The sequence below is a fragment of the Neodiprion virginianus genome, chromosome 5 (assembly GCF_021901495.1).
Source record: "Neodiprion virginianus isolate iyNeoVirg1 chromosome 5, iyNeoVirg1.1, whole genome shotgun sequence".
In the NCBI taxonomy this organism is placed as follows: Eukaryota; Metazoa; Arthropoda; class Insecta; order Hymenoptera; family Diprionidae; genus Neodiprion; species Neodiprion virginianus.
Window position 1 is genome coordinate 34,311,901 of NC_060881.1, and position 11,131 is coordinate 34,323,031.

At 36.3% G+C, this 11,131-nt stretch overlaps 1 protein-coding gene across 16 annotated transcripts; it reads left to right on the top strand.

The window, feature by feature from the left end:
• Positions 1-71: 71 nt before the first annotated feature.
• On the top strand, positions 72-6,892 carry LOC124306379 (RING finger protein unkempt). Of its 16 annotated transcripts, none has more exons than XM_046767009.1 (12): positions 72-762; positions 849-1,079; positions 2,396-2,818; positions 2,912-3,135; positions 3,761-3,900; positions 4,108-4,299; positions 4,390-4,582; positions 4,715-4,986; positions 5,104-5,313; positions 5,463-5,642; positions 6,147-6,326; positions 6,563-6,892. In XM_046767009.1, exons 1-12 carry the CDS (start codon positions 680-682, stop codon positions 6,725-6,727), a joined length of 2,493 nt encoding a protein of 830 aa, XP_046622965.1. In that variant the 5' UTR covers positions 72-679; the 3' UTR covers positions 6,728-6,892. The 16 variants fall into 16 exon arrangements, with proteins under 16 accessions (XP_046622965.1, XP_046622970.1, XP_046622968.1 ...); XM_046767014.1 differs by having other exon boundaries at positions 6,165-6,326; XM_046767012.1 differs by having other exon boundaries at positions 4,123-4,299.
• The last annotated feature ends 4,239 nt before the right edge of the window (positions 6,893-11,131 follow it).

The window sequence follows — 11,131 nt, forward strand, 5'->3', positions numbered from 1 at the left end:
AGTTAGTCCATATGATAAAGTAACACAAGCGCGCGGTGCTGCCATCTAACGTTTTATCTCGCTCGTAAATGCGTGGCGAAAAGTGTGCAACATTATAAAATCATTACTCGGGCTGGTATGTGTGAAAGAGAAAAATTGGATACAAAAATAACAATAAAATAAAAATTATCGACCGATCTATTCGTAGACAAAGCGATGAAAGGATAAAAGTGACGAAAGAATCTCCGGCTGAAATCCATATCGTGAGATATCAGCGGCGACCCAGTACAAACAATATCGGACAACTAGTGCGTGTTGAACCAGTAACGCCGCAACACAAAGAAATTACGCATATGAACGAGCGCAATAGCGACAGACGCGACAGCATCGAACTGCAGTGCGAGTCAGGATAGTTTCTAGAATTACGCAAGATTCTACAAGCAACGTTGAGGAGGAGACATTTTCATCGCGTTTATAGGCGATAGAATTCGATCACCGAGTAACGGTAATAAAAGCATCGTATCGTTTGACAATAAAAGAAGTGTGTTAGGCGGGGGGGTAAAGCGCATCGGCATGAGTGCGTGTTTACGTTCGGTACCAAAACACCAATGACCTTGAAACTCGTGATTATTCGGGGGTCACGTGACGCACGGGACGGCCAGGGATTGGCGGACCGCGACGCGTACCCTGCGCCCCTGGGATGCTCGATAGATCGTTTCGCAAGATGAAGTCCGAATCAAAACCTTTGTTGACAGCTCAGACAGAAAAGGCGAATCATTACACGTAAGTAGTGCCTGGCGGGGCCCCCGAGTGTGACGACAGACAGTGGTGCAGTGCTCACGGTCCAGTGTACAACGAATAATGTGTAGTTCTGTGGATTCGCATTCCAGATATTTGAAGGAATTCCGCGTGGAACAATGCCCCCTCTTTATACAACGCAAATGCACCCAGCACAGGCCCTTCACCTGCTTCAACTGGCACTTTATGAACCAGCGGCGACGAAGGCCCGTAAAAAAACGTGATCGGACCTTCAATTACAGCGCCGACAATTACTGCACCAAGTACGATGAGACATCCGGCATTTGTCCCGACGGAGACGAGTGAGTACTTCCTTATCTCCCCTCCCCATCCCCATCCCCCTTTACCATCCGTCCAACACCCACCCGCTTTTTTTTCTTATCGTCGCCCATATTTAACCACCCTCGGAAGCTCGAACATTATTTTCTTACATCATTCGGACCGCGCTACCCGCCAATTTCTCACACCGTCGCGGCTCTCCACACGATTTTCGCATTATTTTCACACACGCCAGGAGCTGATTTTGCACAAAGGAACTCTGTCGGTATTGATTTTCTCCTACTTATCCTAACAACAAAGAACCAACACTGCCTTGTACTCTTTCATATTATTCTCATTTATCCTACACAGTTGTTTGTTCACCAATAATAAATCCATACTGTATACCAGGGATGACCAACCGATCGATCGATCCTGGCTGTCAGGCCAGTCGATCGCGACAAAGCAAAGAAAAATACATAACTGTCAAACAAATATTTCTTGTAATTCTTCGGTAAAGATTTGAGATTGGTAGATCGCACAGAGTGTGGACAGTAAACGATAGATCTCGGGTCCGATCAAGTTGGTTATCCCTGCTGTATACCGACGATTGTTCTACAATTTGACCACTTCACTAGTCATTGTTGTTTACTGGTTCATTCGCAGAACCAAAGTGACCTGCTTACCTGCGTTACCAATTGCATATTATCTCTGTTATGTCCGAGTTACAAATAATGCATTCTAAACTTCTATTTCCTTCAATTATTACACCGTCAGCAAATGAGAGGTGATGACCCAATGGATAAATGGTCAAAAAGCATCAGGTTCATCCTGTACAAAGTTGTTTTCTAGGCTCTAGTCATTATTCTGGCTTGCCGATTGCCTCAAGTTTAACAGACTGTCTAAAAACTTGCTTAGATTTCTTGTAGTTGGCCAAACTATAGGTGATATTGGTTAAAAAGAATTTAATCCCCTTAGAATGAATAATATTGAGTGTTTTACATCTCGTACTGTTAAAAAATAGATCAGTTATTTTTAGCGAATATGAAGGATTATCAAAACGTTCTGTAAAATATACACAGCATTCCTTTAATCGTATTTAAGGATGCAGGTTCTACGTCATCGTCAATGTCACAAATTATCCGGAATATGGCATCATAGAATTTTGATTCGGGAGTATGTAATTTCACAAAACGATATTTTAGTTCGAATCGTCATTCGGGGGATAAATTTTAAATTTGATAAGTTCATTGGTTCTTAATTTCTGTTAATTAGAATCAGCCAATCGATACCTTTTTCAATAGTAGGGAACGCAAAGGCAAAGTAGAATGATTGGGTTTTAAATTTCTGCCTGGTCCAGATGTCCGTTCCTGCACCGTACTGCGGGGGATACGGAGAGACGGTATCACCTCCGCTACTACAAAACCTGCATGTGCGTTCACGACACCGATTCAAGGGGTTTCTGCGTAAAAAATGGTCCACACTGCGCGTTTGCACATGGAAATCATGATCTGCGACCGCCGGTATATGACATCAAGGAGATTCAGGCCCTTGAGAACCCAGATTCAGATCCAAACTCGTCGACGAATGGGCCAAACATACTGGATAAAGAAAGGAATCTCATGAACGAAGACCCCAAATGGCAGGACACCAATTATGTACTAGGAAATTACAAGACTGAGCCGTGCAAACGACCGCCTCGGCTCTGCAGGCAAGGCTATGCCTGCCCACAGTATCATAACAGCAAAGACAAAAGGCGCAGCCCTAGGAAGTACAAGTACAGGTGAATTTTTATAAGTATTCTGTGCATTCATATACGATTAGGTATCACCCTCGGTATCAAAATGATGTTTTTCAATATCAAATCCCTTCAAAGATCCACACCGTGTCCAAATGTTAAACATGGGGAAGAATGGGGTGAGCCTGGTAACTGCGAGCAAGGGGATGCCTGCACTTATTGCCACACGCGAACAGAGCAGCAGTTTCATCCGGAAATATACAAGTCTACAAAGTGCAACGACGTGCAGCAGGCTGGTTATTGTCCTCGCGGCGTATTTTGCGCCTTCGCACACGTTGACCGTGAGTGTAACCTCATCAATCGTACGTAACAATGTCTTTTCATAAAGATTGTAAGCTTAGGATGTGTGATAAATGTACTTTACTAGCTTGACGTGACACATTATGTTATTTGTGTAAATTTTTATTCTTGACTGTTCTCTCGCAAAACACAATTTCCTTCCTTCAAAGCATGCATTTAAACAAATTAATTTTCAGTCCAGCTGTGGAAGATCATGCTAATAAATGTGTTTATCGTAATTCAATTTTGATTATATTTTTTTTTTTTTTAATTTACTCATTTGAATTTTGGCTATTTCTCGGGTTTACAATTTCACAAATTTTATAGTATTTGCGTAAAACAGTAAACAGTCGAGTTTCAGATTTGGAATGAATAATGGTAATAATTGAATTTGGGCTGCATGAATATTGACTTGCGTGATTTGGGGAAACTGGTCAAGTTGCGATCGTAAATCATGTTAGTTCTTTCTTTTGTAAAGTCTTCTCCACTATGAAATCTAGTCAATAGTTTGTCAGTAAATTGTAAATTGCCATTATATTCTATGCTTGAGTCGTTTGGGTTTCATCTTGTTTTAAACTATAAACTTAACTGTGAGAATCGCTCAAGATTGATATATTGAAAAATTGGTACGGTATGCTGATGGAGCAGTCTTGCCAACAGAAGAAATGAGCCTCGCGAGGGATATGGCCGTGCCTCTTGACGGCACCAACATCGCCGACCTAATAAGCAGCGTTCTGACACCCGACAAAAAGCTTCACGACAAGGATAAACCACCGAGCGATAGCAGTGTAAGTCTATATGTTCCTATTCTTCATTAATTTCATACTCATTGTCTGAGCTAAACGAGACCGAAGGCAACCTCGGATACATTGAAAAAACTCTTGACAATGGCACGGATGCGGTAGATCTTTTGTTTTTTATCCCAATTTTATGGATTCATAATTTTATTGCATCATTGTCGATGGTAGACAACTGACAATCACAGATTCGTTTAGTTTACCGGGTTTCAGAATGGCAGTGGGGGAGATGTCTCGGAATCTGCTAGCACGACCAGCAGCATCGGGAGCAATAGTTCTCACAGCAAGGCGCCGGGTGCTCAACTTCACAATTCATCTTCCGCTGCTTCAGCAGCCGCTCATCAAAAACTCACAAGCATACTTTACAACTCCTCGTCAATTCTACAAGCTGTAAATATGAAATACCATTAATTTATCTTTGAAGATGGCTTGATAAATATTCTGTTTATCTCTATACTCTATCCATTACCATTTTTTCAGAGTGAAATAAGGAAGCAAATGATGGCAATAGAGAGCGATCCTCTTTTGAACAAAGCTGAAAAAGCTCAGCGCAAACAAAGTCTCTACATAGCTTTCAATCTCAATGGCACACTTGGTAGTCACTCTTTGGGCTCAACTGTATCTCCTCGCTCAACGTCTTTCTACCCTAGCGATACAGTTGAATCTGTTATCGGTATGTTGAACAAATAAGCTGAATTACCTAAACTCAGTTGGCGAGAAATAGAATACTATTCATTTAAGAATATCAGAAAAACGACTGTGTTCATTTCTAATCATGTGTACAAATGTTTATCCATATTTTTAGGCAATGCACTGGATGACATACATTTGGATGACCCATTGAGCTTAGTAGACTCTATTCATAGAGATAGTAATTCGCCAATGAGCAATTCTATATCGGCTGGTTTGGCTAGCTCTGGTTTATTAGGAAGTTCAGCTCCGGTGAATATACCTGGAATGACGGAAAGATCTGTACTCAGTAATTTTTCACCATCAACTTCGAGTCCTCTACAACAATTACAGTCTGCTGGTTTTCTTACCGGGTCAAGATTTTCTCATCAAGATTCAATGGAATCGGTAAATAGAGAGACATTGATTAAATATACTGAATTTCCTTAATTTAATTTATTTGCTAAATGAAAAGTACTCTTGCTTATTTTCCCCTTCTACGTTACGTCTTATCTTTCTCCATAGACCATGCCTTTCATGAGCCAAGCTTCGGATCCGTTCAGCAATCACATCTCTCAACTCAGTAGCTCTGCCTCAAAACTCAGCGGATTTAACAGCAGTTTATTCGACTTTGCGAATCAGGGCATGTCTCCGTCTCGTGCTCAGCCACTCCCAGCTTCACCCTTAGTCAACGCATTCTCCATTAGTCCCAGCAATACAGGCACATTATCAGAGGTGAGTAGGCGACCGGCCAATCTCTTTTTTTCCCCCTTTACAATGAACCGAAAATAATACAATAGATAGCAAAAACGGGCAAATGTGTAGAAGAAATTAGCCGAATCAAATTATTTCATTCTGAACGATGACGAGGATTTTTATTCAAGCCTCCGTTCGTTGAATTCGATCAGGTTCAAAGGCTCCGGGAAGAGCTGACTTCGAGTCGTGCACAACTCGCGACGTGGGACGAGCGCATAAACCAGGCAAGAGCTGCTTGTACAGCCTGGCAGCTGGAAAGCGAAGAAGCTAAGCGTAAAGCGTCTATTGCCGAACAACAGAGGGATGAGGTGATTGTTTATCCTCCATTTTATCGGGGAGTTTTCCACTCAAGTTCAGACGTGCTTATACTATTAATTGCCACGTTCATGATGTAAGCAATTGCAGTATAAGTCGTATTAATTACCCCTGGTGAAAATAATGATACATTCCATTAGCACCCTCAAATAGTCATACAAATATAGATTTGCTTTGTGATAGACAAAGCTGTTTTTTTTTTTTTTTTTTTATTTTCCCCTTTTCCAGCCCGCAGACTAAGTTGAGGTTCATGGAATGTTGCAAAAAAACTTATTACTTTGTCAGTTTAGATAGCAGATAACAGTCTAGGTTTGAATTTTTATGGACATTGCGTTATTTCGTCGATAAATCAACAGTGGAAAATAATTTTTTGGTTAATATTAACAAATTTCCCAGATGATTGAGTAAACTTCTCTTAGTTTTTAAGAATCTTGGTAGAAAGCTCCCCGTTGTAAAAAATCATTGTTCAATCACAAGAGAGATGCATTGTACTTTAGAGCATGGATTGCTTGCAGGCCTTGTTGCAGGTAAAAGCATTGAGAGTTGAAAACGAAGCGACCGTGGGTGGACCTTATCTTCATGCCCTAAGAAGGACTAGCGAGCTCAGATCACTGTCCATAGCGACGCTCAAATCTCTGCAATCTCAACTACGATCTGACCTTGAGGAAGTAGAAAAGGTGAACCATTCAAACCTGTTTAATAAAAAATTGTTGGTTGTCAGTTTCTATGCGAGCAGAAGCGCGAATAGAATTTTACATCGACAACTCTTTATCTTTCACCATTCGGCAATGCATAAAGATTTTTTCGTCATACAATCACCAGTCCATCTCTGAATAGGAGTCGCTTCTGCGTCGGTTCATTAACCGAAATTTCATTAAATTGCTCTTTGTTGAGACTTAGATTATGTTTTCAGGTACTCTATCTGGAAACTGCAACAAAATGCATGGTCTGCGAGGAACAGAACCGAACAGTTACTTTGTCACCATGCAACCACTACGTTGTGTGTTCGGGTTGTGCACCAAATCAGCGTGAATGTCCTTACTGCCAGACACCGGTCGTCTCCACCAGTCAAGCCTGAGCTACAATTCATTGAAATTTTACTAATGCATTTATTATTTTAAAACGGTGAAGGATCTTACTTGTCTTTTACTAAAGAGAGAAAAAAAAAGCAGCAGTAATTGGGTAATTAATATACCACGTTATACCACTCGCAGTTTCGAACCGAAATAAAAACTGAAATAGGGTTGAAATAGGATAGTCGTTGAAAATGGTAATATATCGAGGGACGCAAGTATACGGCAAACACGCCTTAATAATTGAAAATCTGAGTTTCTTATACTTCTCATTGATTTTTTAAATATCTTTTTTCTTATATTATTATTATTATTATTTTTTTTCGTACAACCCGATTACCTTACCGATTGATTAATTTTGCATTCCGATAATCGCTTCTTTTTTTTCCTTATATATATATCATGCTTTTATATCTAACTTGTTCCTTGCAGTTGATGAATGAATATTACCTCGACATGTATATGCGTGTGTGTGTTATTTCATTGAACTAAGTTTTCCGCCACATTAAAATGTACTAAAAAAAAAGAAAGGTTAGCTAACACCGAGAGTTACTGATAATGTATATTATTTTCTGATTTCATATGTTCAAAACCACAGCTAAAAATATAAAAATTGCAGTATTCAGTTCCTCATTCACATGTAACTTTTACTTTTGTACACAGTATACTCGTGTAATCGCAATAATAGGTATATTTGTTTGATGAAACAGTGTTAAGAAAGAGAAAAAACAGGCTACTGATACTGGATGAATAAGTTTATAGTGACTGTCAATGAGATTTTTTATTTTTTCATGACACGAACTTGACAATTTCGATTTACCGATTTTGCATAGAAGGTCAAATCCAAATAAAATAATTTCACATTTTTTTCTCTATCTAATCTCGATAATTGTAACTTTTACAAAAATTTAAGAAATAAATTCGTAATTGCGAGTATAATACTATGAACAAACGGAAAAAAAAAAATATATATATATATATATATATATATATATATATATATATATATATATATATATATATATATATATATATATATAAACTGATACCGTTGAAAGAAAAGTGCAGATATACAATGTACCTATGAATGTTTAAGACATTTAATTCAAGCAAGTAATAACACTAACCTACTGTTATTTTATCGCCGCGTTTACATTTTCATATTACGAAAAAGCTTCTATACGTAGATATTATATAAATATATACATAAATGAAAAGAAAAATAATAGTACGGATGCTTTGAGTAGAACAACGGCGTTAAAATGTTAAATGTGTACTAATTATGGAACTAAAAATTCAATTTTAATATTGTATAGACGCAAAGTCGAAAGGGTTAAGCAGCTGTCAAAGACGTTACTTACTTTCGACGATTAGTGTATAAAATATCTAAATCCCGGCGAAATTATGTGGCGTAAATTTGGACTTTTGTAGAAATTAAGGGAACGCGTATTAGAGTGCTTTAAAATTTTTCTACAGTGTTTTGAGTTATGTACAGGTTACATACCTGTATGCTGCAATGAATACGTAACTAAAGCGCGTGTACGATTTAATAATTTACTCTTTAAATTTTGCTCACACTGATAAAAGGGTATATACATACATACGTAGATACATACACGCATACACTACTATGTATACGTATGCATGTACAGTTTGTATATCGATTTGTTCCACTTTTTTCCCCAGAACATCCGGTATGTCAGCCATTTCATATGATATGTTGGCTAAAATATTGTATTTACTATGAAATAAATATGTATCGTGTTAAGCGAGTAGTTGAGGGAGGCATACAAGGAGAATTAGAAAGACGACGAGCAGGACTAGTTTAGGTGGCTAGGATAGATAGGCGGTTATCAAATTTTTTCTTCATATACAAAAAGTATCAAAATAAAATCAACCTTAAAGACTATTATTATTAATAATATTATTATTATTATCATTATTATTACTACAACTGTTATTATCGTCATCAATATTAATTTTTATTTAATATTATACTTTTATAACCGTCGTTGTAATACCCGCACCGCACAATAAGCTTACATGTATTCATTCACAATTTATAATTAAAGCAAAGGTTTGATTATCACATAAGCTCACGACGGTATCTAATCATACATACATGTGTGCACATATGCACGTACATATAATATGTATATTTTTCGATGCTGAAATGTGCGAGAGAAGGGTATTAAACGAGAATAAATCCTACTTAATTATCTCAATATTGAACATTACAGAATCACGAAAAGTTCGCGATCAAGTTTTCAATTACGTCTTGTTTTTTCTACACTATTAGATAAAAAAAGAGCAAAAAAAAAAAAAAAATATTCACTTACGTATCGCTTAAAGTTAGTAATAACATCATAGAAAACAATATAAAATGAAACAAGCAAAGAAAATATGTTGAGGCCAAAAATGAAATATTCTCCTTTTGTTAGTTCAATTCTCGAAGATTACAAGTGAAGAAACAAATATAATGTATACATAAAATATACGATTACTCTTCTATGGTATGGATGGACTCGTATCGTCTATAGCATTATATTTTTCGTTACATTTATATACGCATAATGAAGAGAAAAAAAAGGAAGAAAAAATATGCTATTCATCAGATTTTGTAGCTTTCAATATTATTGCGCATCTCCTATCAAACAAATGACCGAAATTCATACATAAACATTTACTACTAATAATAATAGTGAAATGCGTTCTAATAAGATTTTTCTAGAACAAAAGAAAAATGCAAAAAAAAAAAAATCAAAATTTTTTGTTATATTTAATGTAAAACTTAGAAGCTCAGTCGAATGGCAATGAAATTGAGCAAATTTCCTTGTTAATCGATAGCCGTACATGCCATAGCTTTTTTTCAATTACCTACTCCATAAGATTAATCAATTTAGACCTAGGATAATATATTTTTCAATTGTGTTTGTGCAGTAGTGTTCTTAAGCCAATGAGTTGAAATGAAAAACTATATAAAATATATAAAGAAATATATGAAAAACTCTGCTGGTTTTCAAATAATGCAGCGTTTATTACGATTTTACGAAACAGGTATGTGTTTACCTTACCAAAAACAGTTCAATGTGGGTGGGTGTGTTACGATGTATCGAGGATCGATTGAATATTTAGAGATTTTTCCAAAAAATTGAATAGGCGTGCGTGTGGCTGAGGAACACTATTTCTCTTAGATTATTGTGATCATAAATTAGACGAAAAAAATTGAATATTTAAGTTTAATCTAGAATCTAACGTTTTACAAATCGCTGTCTCATATAAAATCGTCTTACATTAATCACTGAAGTGATATTTAAAAAATGTGCTGTCTAAATTCGCCCAAACTTATTACAATTCTCTGATATTTACGCGAATAGCATTTAAGTACGAGCCGAAGCAGTAATCCAAAATTGAACCCCTTATTCAACCAAGTTTCGAGTTTGCTTTCGAGTAATTGTTTTATGTTTGGGCTGATTTTATGGCTTATTTGATGTATAGATTTAGAATATAAAAAGCATTAATATGAATGGAACTATTTGATTCGAGATTCAAAAAGCAAACAAGCAAGCAGTACAAGAAAAGTTATTAGGATCACATTAAACTGAATAGAGTGTAGGGTAGGTATTCCTGATAATATAATTACGAATCTTACAAAATAATAAATACAATATATTATTATTATTATGCTATTTTACCTATGATAATAATAATATTACAATTATAAAATTAAATTATTGTAAAAGTAACAAATTTAGCTACGAATAGGGTAATAGGAGAGTAACAAAATAAATGGTTAGCTTATATTATGTATGAAAAAAATTGAATAATGCAAAACAGTTGAATATTTATACGCTACTTACTGCCCGTGTTGTTGGTTTCGTTGTCAACAAAGCTTTCCATTATTTTCTTATGAAAAAAACTTGAAAGTCAAAAAGGAGAAAAAGAGAACGGAAGGAAGAAAGAAAACTAAAAAGCTTGACTCAATTTTAGCTTCAAAATATTTTTATTTCTTGCAGAAAATCTATATTCCTGGTACATTCAAGTAAACAGACAATTACAAAACGCTTGCAATTATTATCGCGATTAGAGGTGTTATTGCAATAAATGAAACAACGTCTAAAAGGATAAAAGAATGCGAAAATAAAATTTTTAAAATGGTTCAACAACGCACTGAAAGAGAAATTCTTTTCAATACATACTATCGTCGCTCCAGCGCGAAGAAAACCAACAATAGGGTAGACTAAATTGAACAATATATTTTTGACAAATTACAATAACGCAGATATAAATGTCAAAGCAACAGCCATATGGACGATTATTCATATAGGTATACCTTACTCATGGCTTGATTATGGTTGTCTGTATCACATTCATGGCACATTTTGTGAGACAATATTGTAAGCATTTTA

What these genes read in the sequence shown, in the direction of transcription:
- LOC124306379 (XM_046767009.1), top strand. Translation starts at nt 680, where the DNA reads ATGCTCGATAGATCGTTTCGCAAGATGAAGTCCGAATCAAAACCTTTG. An exon ending in GAAAAGGCGAATCATTACAC is followed by an intron (nt 763 to 848) that starts GTAAGTAGTGCC and finishes AATAATGTGTAG; the next exon opens with TTCTGTGGATTCGCATTCCA. An exon ending in ATCAAGATTCAATGGAATCG is followed by an intron (nt 4,987 to 5,103) that starts GTAAATAGAGAG and finishes CTTTCTCCATAG; the next exon opens with ACCATGCCTTTCATGAGCCA.